Raw genomic sequence first — 21,217 nt, 5'->3', positions numbered from 1 at the left:
ACAGGAGCAAGCTCCTGCATCAACAAAGGCTGGAGTACAACTGACTCCAGTCTGGAAGCCACAAGTGATAAAAACCAAGTGGCCACAGCCAGCCAGGTAGTTAACCCCTCCAGCACCAGACAGGGGAGGAACCAGGAGAAGGGGAGCAAAGCACATACATGCTGCAACAAGGCGTCGCCCCTGGCAACCAGCATGCACGGCAATGTGTCACGGTGCACAACACCGAGGCCGTGAGATATGGACACTCTTGGGGGAATTTTGTAATCATTGGATTCTAGTCAGTTTGAGCGAAAATCATGTTTTCAATTGGTCTTTATAAAAAAAAATTGAACAGTTTTTTCTTCATCCACAGACTGTTCTTTCCCCCCGTTCTCAGTGAATTTGTCAGGTCGATCTGGATCCTTATCTGTACTTTCCTAACAGCTCATAAACACTCATTATAGCTATCCTCATATCAGTTTACTAAGAATTTCGCCATCATGAGTGTTTATGAGCTGTCAGGAGTTCAGCGTTAAGGTCTACAGATCCAGCCGTCAGAGCAGCTCCCTGACTGATTCACAGTCTGCAGATGCACTGAAAGTGCCGCCTATCGCTGATCCTCCATAGCAGTACATGGTAGTACATAGGGATTACATGACTGATAACAAAAAGTGCTATATTGTGGCCGCAGTGAGAAAACCATGACACGAGTGAAACAGCACATTGTAAAGGTTAAATATAGAAATATAGAAATTAATGAGTAATTAGTGGATAAGAGCCCAGCAGAATGTGGAAGTGAAAAGCAACATGTGTTCATTCATAAAAATATTTACTAAAACCAGGAAAATGCAAAGTAATGAACTGAAAGAAACTACTAATGTGTTCAGTGGCCTCATTAGGGCCCCTCGGGGTCATACTTTGCAGTCTGTACCTCCAGTAGGCTTCACCGATTTACAGTTAGTTGAAAGGATTTCTAGTAGTAGACGGGACCTGTTGACCTGTTCTATGAGACTCAATAGGGAATTCTCCTGAGGATTTCTAGTAGTAGACAGGACCTGTTCTATGAGACTCAATAGGAATCTTGAGGATTTCTAGTAGTAGACGGGACCTGTTCTATGAGACACAATAGGGAATTATCCTGAGGATTTCTAGTAGTAGACGGGACCTGTTCTATGGACTCAATAGGGAATTATCCTGAGGATTTCTAGTAGTAGACGGGACCTGTTCTATGAGACAATAGGGAATTATCCTGAGGATTTCTAGTAGTAGACGGGACCTGTTCTATGAGACTCAATAGGGAATTATCCTGAGGATTTCTAGTAGTAGACGGGACCTGTTCTACGAGACTCAATAGGGAATTCTCCTGAGGATTTCTAGTAGTAGACAGGACCTGTTCTATGAGACTCAATAGGGAATTCTCCTGAGGATTTCTAGTAGTAGACGGGACCTGTTCTATGAGACTCAATAGGGAATTCTCCTGAGGATTTCTAGTAGTAGACGGGACCTGTTCTATGAGACACAATAGGGAATTATCCTGAGGATTTCTAGTAGTAGACGGGACCTGTTCTATGAGACACAATAGGGAATTATCCTGAGGATTTCTAGTAGTAGACGGGACCTGTTCTATGAGACTCAATAGGGAATTATCCTGAGGATTTCTAGTAGTAGACGGGACCTGTTCTATGAGACTCAACAGGGAATTATCCTGAGGATTTCTAGTAGTAGACGGGACCTGTTCTACGAGACTCAATGGAGAATTCTCCTGAGGATTTCTAGTAGTAGACGGGACCTGTTCTATGAGACTCAATAGGGAATTATCCTGAGGATTTCTAGTAGTAGACGGGACCTGTTCTATGAGACTCAATAGGGAATTCTCCTGAGGATTTCTAGTAGTAGACGGGACCTGTTCTATGAGACGCAATAGGGAATTATCCTGAGGATTTCTAGTAGTAGACGGGACCTGTTCTATGAGACTCAATGGAGAATTCTCCTTAGGATTTCTAGTAGTAGATGGGACCTGTTCTATGAGACTCAATGGAGAATTCTCCTGAGGATTTCTAGTAGTAGACGGGACCTGTTCTATGAGATGCAATAGGGAATTCTCCGGAGGATTTCTAGTAGTAGACGGGATCTGTTCTATGAGACTCAATAGGGAATTCTCCTGAGGATTTCTAGTAGTAGACGGGACCTGTTCTACTAGGACTCAAATAGGGAATTCTCCTGAGGATTTCTAGTAGTAGACACGGGACCTGGTCTATGAGACTCAATAGGGAATTCTCCTGAGGATTTCTAGTAGTAGACAGGGACCCTGTTCTATGAGACTCAATCAGGGAATTCTCCTGAGGATTTCTAGTAGTAGACGGGGACCTGTGTTCTATGAGACTCAATAGGGAATTCTCCTGAAGGATTTCTAGTAGGTAGACGGGACCTGTTCTATGAGACTCAATTAGGGAACTCCTGAGGATTTCTAGTAGTAGACGGGACCTTTTTCTATGAGACTCAATAGGGAATTCTCCTGAATGGATTTCTAGTAGTAGACGGACCTGTTCTCCTGATTCCGGGATCTAGTAGTAGACGGGACCTGTTCTATGAGACTCAATAGGGAATTATCCTGAGGATTTCTAGTAGTAGACCGGGACCTGTTTTCTATGAGACTCAATAGGGAATTCTCCTGAGGATTTCTAGTAGTAGACGGGACCTGTTCTATGAGACTCAATGGGGAATTATCTGAGGATTTCTAGTAGTAGACGGGACCTGTCTATGAGATGCAATAGGAATTCTCCTGAGGATTTTACTAGAAATCCTCAGGAGAAATTCCTATTGAGTCTCATAGAACAGGTCCGTCTACTACTAGAAATCCTTTCAACTACTTGTAAATCGGTGCAGCCTATGGAGGTACAGACTGCCAAAGTATGACCCCGAGGGCCCTAATGAGGCATTGAAACCATAGTTTCTTTCAGTTCATTACTTTGCATTTTCTGGTTTTAGTAAACATTTTCATGAATGAACACATGTGGCTTTTCACTTCCACATTCTGCTGGGCTCTTATCCACTAATTATTCATTTATTTCTATATCCAATCTTTACAATCTGCTGTTTCAGTCGTGTCATGGTTTCCTTACTGCGGCCACAATATAGCACTTTTTTATCTGTCATGTAATCCCTATGTACTACCATGTACTGCTATGGAGGATCAGCGATGGGCGGTACCCGCGATACCCGTTACATTTATCTCAGCCCCCACCCCATCCTGGCAGGAGGTGACCTTCCTAATTTACACTGATGAAGAGGTGATTCACCCCTGAAACGCGTTGTGCTGACCTCCTAGTTTGTACATGATTCTCCATTTTATGTCATTAATAAATATGTTTTTAGCACCAGCAGTGGTCCGTTTCCTGCCTTTTTCTCTTCACGTTCCACGACATTTTATTCTACATAACGGCAGTGGTCATCATCAGTCTGCATCTCAGCTGGAGGACCACAGGATGTAGACCACTGCACTAAGGTATAGGAAGCCTCAGACCACATCTTTTAATATTATGTAACCCTTCAATACACAGGGAAGACGCCTGAGAAGAAAGAGGAGATCCCTTCACCTCCACCACCAGCCACACCACCTCCACCACCACCTCCTTCAGATACCACTCAAGATCCCCCAGCTACAATATCAGAAAAAAAGACCTCTGCTAAAAAAGGAAAGGGACGATCCAAATCTCCCAAAGGTTTTGTAACTTCTGTTTCTTCTTAATTGAGGATTTCCTACAAAAACTGTCATAATCACTGGCCATCCATTCTGATATAGATTGTCCTCTGTGTCTCGTCAACTAAGCCAACCTGAGACTCATCCACTCCTCTGGTTCCTCATGCTTCCCTGGTGCCCGATTCCTGTCCCCTTTCTTGTACTCCCCTCATTGCTCTTTTTCTCTCATCTTGCCATCATGTGTCCTCTGCTGGACCACACAGGGATGTCTATAACCCCCACATCATGCTGACTTCTTGCTAACCATCTTTCAGATGTTCCCTTGAACCTTTAAGACTGTTCTGGTCCTATCGATCCGTTCAAGTTTTCTGAACTTAACCTTCATCTTAACTTTGCTGGACCATTTTCATTAACCATTTTTATGGAACTCTGTTGATGCCCATCTACCCCAACCTCATGTCTGAAATTTTCCACCACTTTAGACTGTAAGCTCTCCGGAGCAGCAATATGTTGTTAGTTTGTATATTTACATCAACTTTCATCATTTACTCATTTGTACAGCTACAGTATACATTTGGCACCTCCTAAATAAATGCATAGGTGTAAAAATAGGGGGTACAGTGATTGCAACCCATTGGCCGTGACACCAACATCAGCTGAGTTCCTGCATCTCCTTCGACTGTGATACGTACAGATAAGGGCTGGGTACTCTCCATGTAGGTCTATACCATGTCCATGGACCTTCTGGATGTAAACAAACAGTTCTAGCTTCCAGGGACCACTGTGCTGCAGCACATGTATTATATGGTACCTGAGAACCACTACCAGGGACCACTATGCTGCAGCACATGTATTATATGGTACCTGAGGACCACTACCAGTGACCACTGTGCTGCAGCATATGTATTATATGGTACCTGAGGACCACTACCAGGGACCACTGTGCTGCAGCACATGTATTATATGGTACCTGAGAACCACTACCAGGGACCACTGTGCTGCAGCATATGTATTATATGGTACCTGAGAACCACTACCAGGGACCACTGTGCTGCAGCACATGTATTATATGGTACCTGAGGACCACTACCAGGGACCACTGTGCTGCAGCACATGTATTATATGGTACCTGATAACTGCTGCCAGTGACCACTGTGCTGCAGCACATGTATTATATGGTACCTGAGGACCACTACCAGGGACCACTGTGCTGCAGCATATGTATTATATGGTACCTGAGGACCACTACCAGGGACCACTGTGCTGCAGCACATGTATTATATGGTACCTGAGAACTACTACCAGGGACCACTGTGCTGCAGCACATATATTATATGGTACCTGAGAACCACTACCAGGGACCACTGTGCTGCAGCACATGTATTATATGGTACCTGTGGACCACTACCAGGGACCACTGTGCTGCAGCACATGTATTATACGGTACCTGAGGACCACTACCAGGGACCACTGTGCTGCAGCACATGTATTATACGGTACCTGAGGACCACTACCAGGGACCACTGTGCTGCAGCACATGTATTATACGGTACCTGGGGACCACTGCCAGGGACCACTGTGCTGCAGCATATGTATTATACGGTACCTGAGGACCACTACCAGGGACCACTATGCTGCAGCATATGTATTATATGGTACCTGAGGACTACTACCAGGGACCACTATGCTGCAGCATATGTATTATATGGTACCTGAGGACCACTACCAGGGACCACTGTGCTGCAGCACATATATTATATGGTACCTGAGGACTACTACCAGGGACCACTGTGCTGCAGCACATGTATTATACAGTACCTGAGAACCACTACCAGGGACCACTGTGCTGCAGCACATATATTATATGGTACCTGAGGACTACTACCAGGGACCACTGTGCTGCAGCACATGTATTATATGGTATCTGAGGACTACTACCAGGGACCACTGTGCTGCAGCATATGTATTATATGGTATCTGAGGACTACTACCAGGGACCACTGTGCTGCAGCATATGTATTATATAGTACCTGAGGACTACTACCAGGGACTGTGCTGCAGCACATGTATTATATGGTACCTGAGGACCACTGCCAGGGACCACTGTGCTGCAGCACATATATTATATGGTACCTGAGGACTACTACCAGGGACCACTATGCTGCAGCATATGTATTATACAGTACCTGAAAACCACTACCAGGGACCACTGTACTGCAGCATATGTATGATATGGTACCTGAGAACTGCTACCAGGGACCACTGTGCTGCAGCATATGTATTATATGGTACCTGAGGACCACTACCAGGGACCACTGTGCTGCAGCACATGTATTATATGGTACCTGAGGACCACTGTGCTACAGCATATGTATTATATAGTACCTGAGGACTACTACCAGGGACCACTGTGCTGCAGCATATGTATTATTTGGTACCTGAGGACTACTACCAGGGACCACTGTGCTGCAGCACATGTATTATATGGTACCTGAGAACCACTACCAGGGACCACTGTGCTGCAGCACATGTATTATATGGTACCTGAGGACCACTGTGCTACAGCATATGTATTATATAGTACCTGAGGACTACTACCAGGGACCACTGTGCTGCAGCATATGTATTATTTGGTACCTGAGGACTACTACCAGGGACCACTGTGCTGCAGCACATGTATTATATGGTACCTGAGAACCACTACCAGGGACCACTGTGCTGCAGCATATGTATTATATGGTACCTGAGGACTACTACCAGGGACCACTGTGCTGCAGCATATGTATTATTTGGTACCTGAGGACTACTATCAGGGACCACTGTGCTGCAGCATATGTATTATTTGGTACCTGAGGACCACTACCAGGGACCACTGTGCTGCAGCACATGTATTATATGGTACCTGAGGACTACTACCAGGGACCACTGTGCTGCAGCATATGTATTATATGGTACCTGAGGACTACTACCAGGGACCACTGTGCTGCAGCATATGTATTATATAGTACCTGAGGACTACTACCAGGGACCACTGTGCTGCAGCATATGTATTATATGGTACCTGAGGACTACTACCAGGGACCACTGTGCTGCAGCATATGTATTATATGGTACCTGAGGACTACTACCAGGGACCACTGTGCTGCAGCATATGTATTATATGGTACCTGAGGACTACTACCAGGGACCACTGTGCTGCAGCATATGTATTATATGGTACCTGAGGACCACTACCAGGGACCACTGTGCTGCAGCATATGTATTATATAGTACCTGAGGACTACTACCAGGGACCACTGTGCTGCAGCATATGTATTATATGGTACCTGAGGACTACTACCAGGGACCACTGTGCTGCAGCATATGTATTATATGGTACCTGAGGACTACTACCAGGGACCACTGTGCTGCAGCATATGTATTATATGGTACCTGAGGACCACTGCCAGGGACCACTGTGCTGCAGCACATGTATTATATGGTACCTGAGAACCACTACCAGGGACCACTGTGCTGCAGCATATGTATTATATGGTACCTGAGGACCACTGTGCTGCAGCATATGTATTATTTGGTACCTGAGGACTACTACCAGGGACCACTGTGCTGCAGCATATGTATTATTTGGTACCTGAGGACTACTACCAGGGACCACTGTGCTGCAGCATATGTATTATATGGTACCTGAGGACTACTACCAGGGACCACTGTGCTGCAGCATATGTATTATATGGTACCTGAGGACTACTACCAGGGACCACTGTGCTGCAGCATATGTATTATATGGTACCTGAGGACTACTACCAGGGACCACTGTGCTGCAGCATATGTATTATATAGTACCTGAGGACTACTACCAGGGACCACTGTGCTGCAGCATATGTATTATATGGTACCTGAGGACTACTACCAGGGACCACTGTGCTGCAGCATATGTATTATATGGTACCTGAGGACTACTACCAGGGACCACTGTGCTGCAGCATATGTATTATATAGTACCTGAGGACTACTACCAGGGACCACTGTGCTGCAGCATATGTATTATATGGTACCTGAGGACTACTACCAGGGACCACTGTGCTGCAGCATATGTATTATATAGTACCTGAGGACTACTACCAGGGACCACTGTGCTGCAGCATATGTATTATATGGTACCTGAGGACTACTACCAGGGACCACTGTGCTGCAGCACATGTATTATATGGTACCTGAGGACTACTACCAGGGACCACTGTGCTGCAGCATATGTATTATATGGTACCTGAGGACTACTACCAGGGACCACTGTGCTGCAGCATATGTATTATATAGTACCTGAGGACTACTACCAGGGACCACTGTGCTGCAGCACATATATTATATGGTACCTGAGGACCACTACCAGGGACCACTGTGCTGCAGCATATGTATTATATGGTACCTGAGGACCACTACCAGGGAGCACATATTTTATGTGATTACATGAACCCCTTTATGTGTTTGAACCCCTAAGCGTTAGACTGGAAAATGAATGCCACCTTGGTACACGGCTAGCTTGTTACAGACTTGTGCCCCACCAACTTCATAGACAGTTGGGGTCATTACACCCCTGGCCCAGCCACTCCTATGTGATAGTGACCCATGAATGTGTCCGTAATGTGCTCATCCGAAACGGGCCTTAGTAGTTAGGCTGAGGTCACATCAGCGTTCAGCCTTTCCATTCTCCTGCTCCACTTAAAAAATCTTCCTCTGAACGGAAACCTAACGGACCCCATTATAGTCTGTGCGGCCCGTAGGCTCCATTTATCTGCTGATTCTGTCCTTTTTGTTCTCCTGCCCCTATAATGAGCAGGAGAACGGAAAGGATGAAGGCTAATGTGAGCGCTGCCTTAGAGGCGCAGATTTCGCTCCGGCTGTGCACTGCAATAAACACTTTTATGATCATGTTTCACTGAAGTATCAAATACGTATTTCCAGTTGGTGGAGGGATTCTGAGGTCACCCATCATGTCGGGTTAAGGAAGACCCCAAAAGGGCTGGCTCTAAGGTCATATCATAAGGTCGTATATGCGAGTTTAGCTGAAGTCTTCTATCACCTTTAATAGTATTATCCTCATGTTATAAACTCGTTTGTATGAATTACGCATCCAGCAATGGCCTCTTTATTGTTATTTTATTCTCATAGAAAGCTCTGTGGAGAAGACCGATAGGAAAGACACCCCTCGTGGCAAAGACGCCGCGCCAAAGTCTCCAAAATCAGGTAAGTGAGATACTGCCGTGTTTAAAGTTTGCATCCGTTTAACGCCATTCATGTGCTCTCTCCATCTATATGTCTGTTCCGCCCCAAAAAAATGTGGACCACGGACCCATTGAAAATAATTTATTTACATGGACCGTATCTGTATTTTGCGTCACATCCACGGGGGGTTTCCCATCATAGAAAGTAATGGTAATATCTCTTGGATAAGCAATCATACCCTGATCGGTGGGGGTCCAACTGACGGGACCCCCAGGGTTCTTGAGAATTACACTTTTTCCATGCAGGTACAGCTCCAGTGCTGTCTTTCCCTGCACAGTGGATCGCTGGGAGTGCTGCGGTGCAGAAGAAAACACACTAGACATTAAAGGGGTTTTCTGAGACTTTTATACTGATGATTAGTGTTGATCGAGCAGACTAGTGCTCGGGGGCTCGGGCCGAACACATCGGGATGATGGAAGTCATTGGGAGAACCCGAGCATTAAACCAGACAGCCCCTGCTCTGAAGAGGGGAGGGTGCCTGGTTCATAAGAAAAGGTCAGAAATTGATGGAAACACCACTGAAATGGTTTGGGAACAGCATGGGGAGGATGTCTGGATGCATCTTGGACTCCCAGGTCGCTGCTGGGAACGATTTTTTCCGAGTAGTACGCCACTTTTACAGACTGACAGTAATACGCACCAAACCGAAGATAAAAATCGATTTTAGAGGAAACATTCTTTCCTGTATATTTACTTGTATATAAAGTGCCAGTGCTGCCAAACATTACAAGAAAGAGGCACTCCGATACAACCTGTATATCACATAAAGGAGGGCCTCATTCACATTGTGGTACAATTGTTCAGGTAGTGGGACTCCTGCACTCATAAAGCCTATGCACTGAGTGAAAGGGCGGCCAAAAATTACAAGGAACCGGCACTCCAAAACACCCTTTATTACACAGAATACACAGCCTTGAAAAATTATGATTGATGGCCTGCTGTTGATCCTCAAAAACATTTGGAGCAAGGGCCTGCTGATCTGACCATCTAAAACATTATGGTCGAGGGCCTGCTGCCGCTTTGGTGACTCTAGATAACCTGGGCCCGATCGCACGTTCCCGTGACGGCAACAATCCATTTGGATGTCTGCCCTATCAACTTTTGATGTTATTTTAAACCACGGTGACCATGGGTAAGGGGGAATCAGTGTTCGATTCCGGAGCGGGAGTCTAAAAAACGGCTATGCCTACCACATCCAAGCAAGGCAGCATGTGTGCAAATTACCTATTAGGTATAATTAGGTGAGGGCCTGCAGGTGAGCTGGTGCTCTAAAACATTATATGCGAGGGCCTGCAGGTGATCTGACCCTCTAAAAAATTATATGCGATGGCCTGCTGCTGAGCTGACCCTCTAAAACATTATCATTGAGGGCCTGCTGCTGAGCTGACCCTCTAAAACATTATCATTGAGGGCCTGCTGCTGAGCTGACCCTCTAAAACATTATCATTGAGGGCCTGCTGCTGAGCTGACCCTCTAAAACATTATCATTGAGGGCCTGCTGCTGAGCTGACCCTCTAAAACATTATCATTGAGGGCCTGCTGCTGAGCTGACCCTCTAAAACATTATCATTGAGGGCCTGCTGCTGAGCTGACCCTCTAAAACATTATCATTGAGGGCCTGCTTACAGTGTTCAAAGCAAGCCGGGTCGCCTGAATACTTCAGCTAGGAATAATGGAATAGGACTCCGGTTCTATTTTTTTGGTTTTCGGAACTGGGGCCATGATTAAGAGGGACGGCCGGGGGGCCATCCACATTGCGCCGCTAGAGGTGAAATTCTTGGACCGACGAACCAAAGCGAAAGCATTTGCCAAGAATGTTTTCATTAATCAAAAACAAAAGTCGGAGGTTCGAAGACGATCAGATACCGTCGTAGTTCCGACCATAAACGATGACGACCGGCGATCCGGCGGCGTTATTCCCATGACCCGCCGAGCAGCTTCCGGGAAACCAAAGTCTTTGGGTTTCCGGGGGGAGTATGGTTTCAAAACTGACAAAGTACAATGTATGGCACAGATACATTTTTGAAGCGCACACATTACACTGCAGATGTGGCCCTGGTATGGTCACTGTCAGAAGCGGACACCGTCTACTGAAAAATTACATTGTATGTCACATACATTTTTGAAGCGCACAAGTTACACTGCAGATGTGGCCCTTGTAAGGTCACTGTCAGAAACGGACACAGTCTACGGAAGAAGTACACTGGATGTCACTGATATTTTAGGGATGCGCACACTTTACACTGGAGATGTGGCGCTGCTAATCTCACTGTCCGCAGTGGCCTATTACACGGTATTTTGTGCAGGATGCGCTAAAAATATATATTGCTGCTGTCACACACAATAGTCCTTAAAAGGACTTTTGGGTCTCTGAAACGTTTTTGTACAAAAAAAATATTCAATTACACTCCCTACACTCTCTGTCCCTTCCTATGCTCAGCTCTCTCTGACTACGAATAAGCCGAACATGTCTCGTGACGCGTTCCGGCCAGCCAATCACTGTAATGCCAGTAGCCAACATGGCTACTGGCATTACAGTGAGGTCAGTACTTAGTCAGAAACGTGCGGGGAGGAGACTCGAGCATGGCGCTCGAGCACATACGGTACTCGGACGAGTACCGCCATGTGCCGAGCATCGAGATGCTCGAGCCGAGCAGGTGTTCATCCGAGCATGCTCGATCATCACTACTGATGACCTATCACACCCTGGACCCCTGCCAGTCAGCTGTTTGTGGAGGCATCTGCACTTGCAGTAGCACCGCGGCCTTCTCTCCGCTTGCCAAGCACAGCACTATACCTTGTATAGCGACTGTGCCTGGTATCGCAGCTCAGTGCCATTGACTTCAATGAGGCTGAGTTGAACCTAGGCCACGTGACCAGTGCAAACAGCTGGAAAACATCTCGAAAAATTCCTCTAAAGCAATTTTCCACTTCCCAGGACCCTCCATAGGTTAAGATGCTGGTGGGAAAAAACACTCACCTAGCCTTTGTTTTCAGCAGATTCTCTTCAGTATTGGTTGGGATTTGGTCTGAAAATCAAAAATGCCATGGTACAGTACATGGCAGTACTGTCACGGTGGGGAGTGGGGGAAACCCCCCACCGTGCGGTGTCAAAGGGTAAAAGGGGATCAGCCTGGCCAAAAGGAGTAATAAGGGAGCAGGTCACCGCCTACAGCTTCCCTAATCCTCTCCCTGACTCCTCACCGTATGAGCGGACCCCGATGGTAGGACGACTCATACTCAGGATTCCTAGAGACCCTAAGTCGCCCTGGTAATCCCTCACCAAGGAGCAGGGAAGAGACGACCTGTTCATCCCAGTCATGGAGGAACAGGAGTCTCTATCTGAGGCCAGGCTGCAAGGAGAGGGGAACACATACAGCATAAGGAGATGGCAGGTAAGCGAAACCCATAACACACTTACCTGCCACAGACACACTGACTGGAACCCGTGCACTAGTGCTGGTGTCCAGACTAACATTAAAGGACACAGCACACACCACAAACCACACAGGAACCCAGGACACCATAGCTGCAATAATATGAGACAGGGGAATGTCTAGTAAACATGCTGGACACCAAACACCACCAGACATGTAACACCAAACTAGACATACAAACACCCTGAACATAACCCACTCCATACAAATAGGGAAAGGAAGGGAAGGAGACATCTATGTCCCACTAGGTGGCCCTCACATAGAAAGAAGGAAAATCCAGACAAGGAGCATAACTCACCAAGGCTGGAGTACAACTGGCCCCAGGTATAAGAAGCACCCAGTGACGACACCCAATCAGGGGGTTAACCATTACAGCACCAGACAGGGGAAGGCTGCAACTGAAGGGGAAGTGCACACACCAGCCACCACGTTGCCACCGGCAACAGCATGCGTGGCAACCATTTCACGTCGCACACAGCCAAAGCCAAGACACTGCCACCACATGCCATAACAGCAACGCGTTGCCACCGGCAACCGCAAGCGTGGCACAAGTGTCACGGCGCACACCAAAGGCCGTGACAAGTACTTTCTGAGGTGTAATAACCAACATTATACAGATGAGCATTCAGGGTGCATTTGAAAGGGTTAATATTTAGAGGTTAGTCGGACTGACCAAGGAAGAGCATGCCAGAGTTCAGGTGCAGCGCAGGAGAAACTTTGGGGACATGAGTTTCAGATTTTGAGCAAGGTCTACATTTTGGCCTGCAAATTTGCTGAAGTGCTTATGTGAAGCAGATCTCCAGTATAAGACCTAGTTCACACAGTCAGAGTTTTGGTCAGTGATTATCATCAGTGATTGTGAGGCAAAACCAAGTACGGGTCAGATAGTGCAAATCTATCCATTACACCTCATCACTGTGTAGGCTCCATTTCTGGTTTTGACTAATAGTCACTGATGGAAAACACTGACTAAACACTGAAGTGTGAACTAGGCCTAAGCAGTCATGTTCACAGATGGATGTAGAATCTACGCTCTATATCTTAAATAATAATTAGCGACCTTTTACTTTGTATTTAATAGGATCCGCGAGGGGTCGATCTCCAGGCAAAAAGACCAAATCCGTTCCAGTGACACCTGAGCCATCTACTCCACCGCCTGTTGGTCCTCCCCCTATAATGCCGGGGTCAGCGGAGTGGGTGTATGTACACGAGCCTCTCCCAAAGGTATGTGAGAATCAATCAAGGGGTTCATGGTGGCATTCATTAACATATTCAAAGGGACTCTCTCTCAGACCTGGAACCCCTCTTGAGATGGCTGGTCAGGATGCAGGTGAACGGAAATATAAAAAGGTTATGGCTTAAAGAATATAGGGAAGGTTTTTTTGTTTTTGCATCTTCATTTTTCTTCCCCACCTTCCTTGAGCCAATACTTTTTTATATCTCCGTTCACATAGCTGTACGAGGGCTTGTTTTATGCGGGACAAGTTGTTCTTTCTAATGCTACCATTAATTTTGGCATACCTGTACATGGAAGCAGTAAAAAAAATAAAAATAAAAATTGGGGGAAGTGGAAAAAAAACGCAATTGTCCCACTGTTTCACAGGTTTTGTTCCCACATTGTTCCGTTTGCAGGAAAACTGACTCATGCCCTTCATCCTCTGGGTCAATACAATTACAACGATACCCCATATGTATAGGTTTATTTACAGGAGTTTTTATTGATACCATTTTGGAGTGTGTGGGACTTTTTAATCACATTTTATTTCATTTTTTGGGTAAAAGAATCAATGAAAAAATTGCAAATTGGCCATTTTGACCCTTTTGCCGTATTGGAAAAATATTTTTATATTTTAATAGTACAGGCGTTTTCGGTCGCGGTGATACCCATGATGTTTATATTTTTGTTATTTAGGTATTTATTTTTTTATTATACGGAAAGGGGGGGGTGAGTTAAACTTTTATATTATTTTTAATTTTTATGTTTGTTTTTTTAACTTTTGTAATGATTTTGAAGCTTGTATCTGAGCGTACAAAATCCATTTTTAAATTTTTAATTTTGAACAATCATGGATTTTTTTTAATGCATTTATTACTGACTATTGCTCATTTCTTATGTTGGCCGAAATAAGAATTGCAGCTTTAATGCCCTCAGCTTCTTCAGCGAGGCTGAGCGCATTGAAACCAATTACCAGCATCTTTATTGGCCTCAGAGGATGCCGGTAACAAGCCCGGAAGCTTAATCACGGCATCTAAAGGCTTTAATTGCCTCGATCGGCATTAGCTGCGGGTCTCTGCTGTTTGAAACATGACACCTGCTGCATGTGGGAGCAGGCGGCATGTTTGCCTATCGCTCCAGTGCCATACATGTATCTCTGGTGGTCTGGGAAGAATAGGGGTAAGTACAAGCATCGGTGGTGGTCTAGGGCTGTGATAGGGCTAACGTCTGTATCACTGGTGGTCTAGGGCTAAGAAGGGGTGTTCTTTTATATGTGTTGTCTACAGTAGGGGAGGGATATAGAGTACTGTGTGTCTGTGATAACCGAGTGCAGGGGAGCTGCGGAAAGGGGGCAGCACTCTGTAGTAGTGTATATTGAGGCGTCATTAGATAATGTATGTATTTTCCTGACATTTAGGAATTAGACTCTTTGCTGAGGTCACTGTAACACATGATATGATAATACAATCAATTAATACTATGAAATTTTAATTTTGACAATTCCTATTGAACAGGAAGTTCCCGAATTCCTGGTGCCGTACTGGGAGACCATAGAAAAGACCTACGAAAACCGTGCTAAAGTTGGATTGAGGAGCCTGAGACAAGAGCGGCTCATTATGATTCATTATCTGTATGACATCAGGTACATGATAACATTCATATCCGCAGTGGTCCTGTATATAAAGTAAGTGCGCCCTGACCAATCAGATTGAGGCAAGAGGTGCTTGTGACTAGCGATAGGATATTTGGTGATGCTGCTTTCCCACTCTACTGTCTCACCCTGTCGTGGCTCTACTAATAAACCCTAATATCTCGGGAGTATAATGCCCATTTTCTTCAGTGCCATTCACTGCTTTACTTCAGGGGAATTGGAAGGTCTCATCTTTACTATGCTCTATGAAAATATGACATTTATAATTTTTTTAAATCTTTTTCAGGAATAGATTTAAGGATTATTTGCAGCGGCCGGACCATAAGCAGGAGTTTGTATCTCAGTGGCAGTCCGATTTCAACTCTATTGCTGAGGATATGCGGGAAGATGAGGAGACGAAAGCAGAATTGCACCAAAGAGTTGATGTAAGTGATGAATAATGAGAGCATATGAAGCTGCTCTGGTCTGGGGTCTGTAAAACTTGCACTAAAAGCATTTCAGGGGAAGGCTATGAACACCTTTGGGGGCGATGACTGCATTTTACTCATTTTGGGCTAAAATTTTTTTTTAGATATTAAACATTTTCTGCAGTTTTTATAGTAAAGGATTAACTCTTTGCCTAGGTGTTAGCATCTTACTTTCACTTTGAGCCCTGGTCTGTGTACATCCCTTATCTTTGAACTACTAACAGCTCATAAACACTTATTTAAGCCATATTCGTATCAGTAAGATAAGAATTCAGGCGATAATGAGTGTTTATGAGGTCAGGAGATCAGAGATAAGGAGCCGACAGCTGAGCCCCCTGACAGGAAATACAGAGCCTGGTACTAGAGAATCTCAAGGCTGTACAGAGAAAGGGGCTAAACATTTTTATTAAAGGACATTAATCAATTTTAGCTCAACATGAGTACAATGCAAAGGTGTCTATAGCCTTTAGGTACAACCCCTGGTGGGGCAGGGTATAAATCTCGTTGTTGATAAATCTCCCCCATAGTTTTAGTCATATTTATTAGGAAGAAAGAAAGCTTGACAGTGGTCCAAACTTTGGAACAATTTTACGCCTGCAAATTTAGATTTTCTAATTGCAATTCCACTGCTCTGAAAAATTATAGGTGGAATCTGATTGGTTGCTATGGGCAACTAAGCCAGTTTTCCTTTACAGTCTCCTATTTCTTTTACTTAGCCTGGCTTGCCCAGCAGCGCAGATGACTCTTGCGCATGTGACGGCGCAGTATTCAGGGGCAGACTGGGAACTTAAAGAGTCCCTGGAAAAAATATTTATAGTCGCCCCGTTTTGTAGTTGGGTCCAAATTGATGGAAGGCAGGGCCAATACAAGTACGCGGGGCCAGCAATACCATATTGTGGCACATTATACCACCCCAACAGAGCCAAATACCACAGTCCATCCCAAAATACTGCCCCAAAAACTTCCACTGGCCGACCGCTAGGAGGGCTCAGGCGGCCCCTTGGGAATCGGCCCACCGGGAAATTTCCCTGTACGGTCTATGGCCAATCCGCCCCTGGCAGTATTACAGGGCTAGGCGAGAGGAGGGAGATGATGCCTGGCCCTGTCAGTCAAGGGAGGAGCTAAAGTGCACCAAGGAGCTCTGCCCGCCCCTTGGTGCACTTAATTCCTCATTGGCATACACATTAAAAGATAAATGTTTCATTAACAGAGCATCGGATCTTCACATTAAAGGTATGCTTTGCTCAGCAGCGACAAGCCTATCAGGTATTATGTATGGCGTGTTAGGGTTGATCCTGCTGGCAGATGCCTTTTAAAAAATAAAATGTGACTTTGAAAAATCTGGCTCAAAAAAAATCATGGCTTCATACATTTATGTCAATGGGGAAAAAGGGGTTATAACTCTTGGAGTGCAGTGAAGAAGAAGCAAAAAAATAATAATAAAGTTTCACCCTAAAGCCAAAAAAATAATCCGGTCCTAAAGGGGTTAACAGTAGTTTATATGTATGCAGGGGATTTGGAGCATCGACCACGAGAAGCGAGAGCAATTCTATGTTTAAGCTCTTGGTGACAAAACATTTTGTGACTTTTGTTTTTAAGGATTTAAGAGATTGTCTGTGGGATATCTGTGACAACAGGAAGGAGGAGGCCGAGCAGGAGCGGGCCGATGTCATGAGTGACGGCTGGCTGGAAGACCACCTGGGAATCCTCATGAACCACTTCTTCTCTTTGATGCAGGTAAGATTGTTTTCTTAAAGATATATTCCAGCTTTTAAATATTGATGACTTAGACTCCCGATAGACCATCAATATCAGATCGGTAGGGGTCCGACACCCGGCAGCTGTTTTTGGCAGCACCAGAAACCAAACAGTGGACGGAACCAGAAGCAGAAGGCTCCATTGCGCAGTGGCCGTGCCCTGTACTGCAGCTCAGCTCCTGTTCAAGTGGTGCTTCGGTTGTTACAAGTTATCCCTATCCACAAATCCCTATCGGTGGGGTCCCTACTGCTGGGACCCTTACTTATCACACCAACTGTGACCCTGTACCCCTCGTGGCCCCTAGAAATAAACAGAGCAGCAGGTCGGGCATGTGCACTGCCAATCAGAATTCCAGCAGTAACCGGCGGAGTCCGGAACGCTCATAGAGAGCAAATGCTCCTTCATTGGGTGACTGGGACGTTCTGCCAGCACCAAAATCACAGTTTTTATGCAGCAGATCCTGGTGTCTAAGCAGTGATCTGCTGCACAGGAATAAGGATTTTCTACAGGGATGAGAGATTGCTGTATTGATCGCTCGCCCCATACAGCGGAGGCATGCTGTACCTCTCAATTTTTTAAAAGAAGAAAAAGGAACAGCATGTGCGGCTTGCAAAGCAAATTTTTCCGCACTAGGCCACGCCTCTAACTCCGCCCAAATCATAACTAAACATGTAGTCCCCTAAATGCCCCCTACATGGTAATTATTCCTCCTTTATGCCACCGCACAGTATTTATGCCCACATCGTGCCCCCTTCACAGGTTATGTCCAGATATGTGCTGTAGTTATGACAGATATGTGCCCCTTCACAGTAGTTATGCCCAGCTGTGCCCCCTCACAGAATAAGGCCAGCTTGTGCCCCCTTCACAGGATTATGCCCAGCATTGTTCCCCCTTCAGTGGTTATGCCCAGCTGTGCCCCTTCACAGGATTATGCCCAGCATTGCTCCCCCTTCACAGGTTATGCCCAGCTGTGTCCCCTCACAGAATTATACCCAGCTGTGCCCCCTTCAAAGGTTATGCCCAGCTGTGCCCTCTTCGCATGTTATACCCAGCTGTGTCCCCTCACAGAATTATACCCAGCTGTGCCCCCTTTACAGGTTATGCCCAGCTGAGCCACCTTACAGAATTATGCCCAGCTGTGCCCCCTCACAGAATTATGCCCAGCTGTGCCCCCTCACAGGATTATGCCCAGCTGTGCCCCCTCACAGGATTATGCCCAGCTGTGCCCCCTCACAGAATTATGCCCAGCTGTGCCCCCTCACAGGTTTATGCCCAACTTTGTGCCCCCTTCAGGTTATGCCAAGCTGTGCACCCTCACAGGATTATGCCCAGCATTGTGCCCCCTTCAGGTTATGCCGAGCTGTGCACCCTCACAGAATTATGCCCAGCATTGTGACCCCCTTCACAGAATTATGCCCAGCATTGTGACCCCCTTCACAGGAATTAGACGGGGCTGACTGCTGGCCCCCGCACAGAACTGCAACGTGGAGCGCCGGCAGGCGGGAGGAATGATGAAGCAGGGAGACGACCGCGGGACAGCCACTGCAATCCGGGACTGTCCCGCCGGATCCAGGGCGGTTGGGAGGTATGCGGAGGTGATTGCTGCATGTAAATGCCGCTCTCATCTCCGCTGATTATCTGACAGATACAGGTAAAAGGACCACACAGGGGAATGAGCCCTGCCCTACTGTGCCCAGGCCAGCCTGTTAACTCGGCTCTGACTACGAGAATATTACTCAGTATTTCTTAACATCTTGTTCCCTTTGGTGTAAAAACAGGTGGTGCAGATGGAAGATGAGATCAGTAGTTACCAATATAGCCCCTGCGCTCTGCATCCGATCATTGGGAATGTGGTTTCTGCACAGTTCCCAGGCTCGGGCATCGCCGGTTGTGTCAGTTGTTCATACATTTCCACCGCTGGCACAATAAATCTCGCTGGCAGGTGCTGCTGCCCCCACTAAGGGAATACCAGCCTCACCCTGCCTGTATGTGCCCAGCAAACATGTACGATACACATAGACGTTACCACGCGTCCTGGACATACGGTGGGGGGGGGGCTGTATGTGATTAGGTAACTGGTTCAGGATTACAGAGGGCCGTTGGGGGGAGGGGACGTGACGTTCTGCAGGAAACTTTGGTAGAATGCCTTAAATACCACAGAGGCCATTTTTAGAAATTTCTCAAACTTCTTATTTTTTTTTTTGTTAGTTGTCTGTTTGAATTTCATTTAGATTAAAGGGATTTTTCAGGTTCTGGATACTGACTGTATCCTCAAAATAGGTCAACAATATCAGATTTATGGGGGTCTGACACCCCGCACCACCACCAATCAGCTGTTGTCAGCAGCCACCGATGCAGGAAATAACAAAGTGGAAGAAGCCAGAAGCAAACAGCTCCATCCACTGTGTAGTGGCAGTGCCAGGGTACTGCAGCTCTGCTCCCATTCAAACGAAGTTACTGTAGTCTGGCATCTGATAATCCAGAAAGCCTCATCATCTGACACTTTTTGCCAGTACAGAACTGCAACATCATGGCGGAGTTGTGTTTAGATTTTTAGATTGTGCTTATCATACCCTACAAGTGTTTTATACAGTATTCTATGGCCATCTGATAATCCAGAAGACCTGATAATTCAATATCTATCAGGTGCCATGCAGAATTAAAGGAATTCGAGTTAGACTAAGGTCAACCTGACATCTACTGTGAAACTGCAACTCCCAGCATGCACAACATACTTGGCTGTTCCTGTAACTCCTACAGGAGTGAAAGGAGGATTCTGGGAGTTGTAGTTTCAGATCAGCAGGAATGCCAGGGGTTGGCGATCCTTGGTCTATTCTCAGGATAGGTCATCAATATCAAATCAGTGGGGATCCTACTGCCGCCACCCCCATTGATCAGTTGTTTGGCCTCTTCATAGGATCCTATTCATTTAAATGGGACCAAGCTGCACATAAGCCATGTGACCAATGGACGTGACATCACAGTCCCACCTAGAGGCTGCAGCCTGCGGCGCTAACACAAACACTCCGGCCTCCTCAAACAGCTGATCGGTGGGCATGTTGGGAGTTGGATCTGCCCCGCCTGCCCTGAGGATAGGTCATCAATATTTAATTCCTGGAAAATCCCTTTTAATATTGGCAGCCAACCACAACAGGGCGGAGTTCGCAAACTGTGCATCCAAAAACCGCCTGGCAAAACTGCACTTATTTTACTATAATTTGCCTCGATTTGGCAATGATGTTATTGGTACCATCATTTTTACAGGTGATATAAATTTTTTTAACTCGTTTCACATGTAAAAACAGCGCATCCATGAACTTAATCACAAAACTGCGGTAATTTGCGTTAAAGTCACTTCAAGCAGTATATACATAGCATTGTGTGTTGCGTTCATGGAGGATGTTCATGTTCACCTCACGATTGTTCATGTAGCCGCATTTCTGTAGAGATTAATTTATGCAGGGGGCAGTCATTAAAGGGTTAAAAAAAAATCTGTACATTAATGACGTGTCCTCTCTTGCCTATGGAAATAAAGGTAGAAGTTGATCGTTTCCAAGACACAATGCGGTTTCTTCACGATTACTATGAAGGGATGGAGAATAAAATCCCATCGGAGAACGGTCAGGAGTTTGTCCGCATCCCGCTCCTGGACATTTCTAATTCCAGCTCCCCAGAGGAATCCGAGAATCCAAGAAGGTAAATCAGAGATTCTATGCATATTAAAGA

General features: G+C 45.9%; 1 protein-coding gene across 1 annotated transcript in view; it reads left to right on the top strand.

Moving 5' to 3' along the window:
* Nucleotides 1-21,217, top strand: part of SPEF2 (sperm flagellar 2) — a 64,345-nt gene that overhangs the window by 6,086 nt on the left and 37,042 nt on the right. The window contains exons 5-11 of the mRNA XM_044295611.1: nucleotides 3,540-3,701; nucleotides 8,849-8,923; nucleotides 13,481-13,623; nucleotides 15,130-15,257; nucleotides 15,553-15,691; nucleotides 17,333-17,470; nucleotides 21,027-21,187. Coding sequence (XP_044151546.1) covers nucleotides 3,540-3,701; nucleotides 8,849-8,923; nucleotides 13,481-13,623; nucleotides 15,130-15,257; nucleotides 15,553-15,691; nucleotides 17,333-17,470; nucleotides 21,027-21,187 — 946 coding nt within the window. The remainder of the gene's footprint in view (nucleotides 1-3,539; nucleotides 3,702-8,848; nucleotides 8,924-13,480; nucleotides 13,624-15,129; nucleotides 15,258-15,552; nucleotides 15,692-17,332; nucleotides 17,471-21,026; nucleotides 21,188-21,217) is intronic.

The sequence above is a fragment of the Bufo gargarizans genome, chromosome 5 (assembly GCF_014858855.1).
Source record: "Bufo gargarizans isolate SCDJY-AF-19 chromosome 5, ASM1485885v1, whole genome shotgun sequence".
Lineage (NCBI taxonomy): Eukaryota > Metazoa > Chordata > Amphibia > Anura > Bufonidae > Bufo > Bufo gargarizans.
Note: the sequence above shows the minus strand (reverse complement) of the source record. Positions and strands in the feature narration are given on the sequence as shown.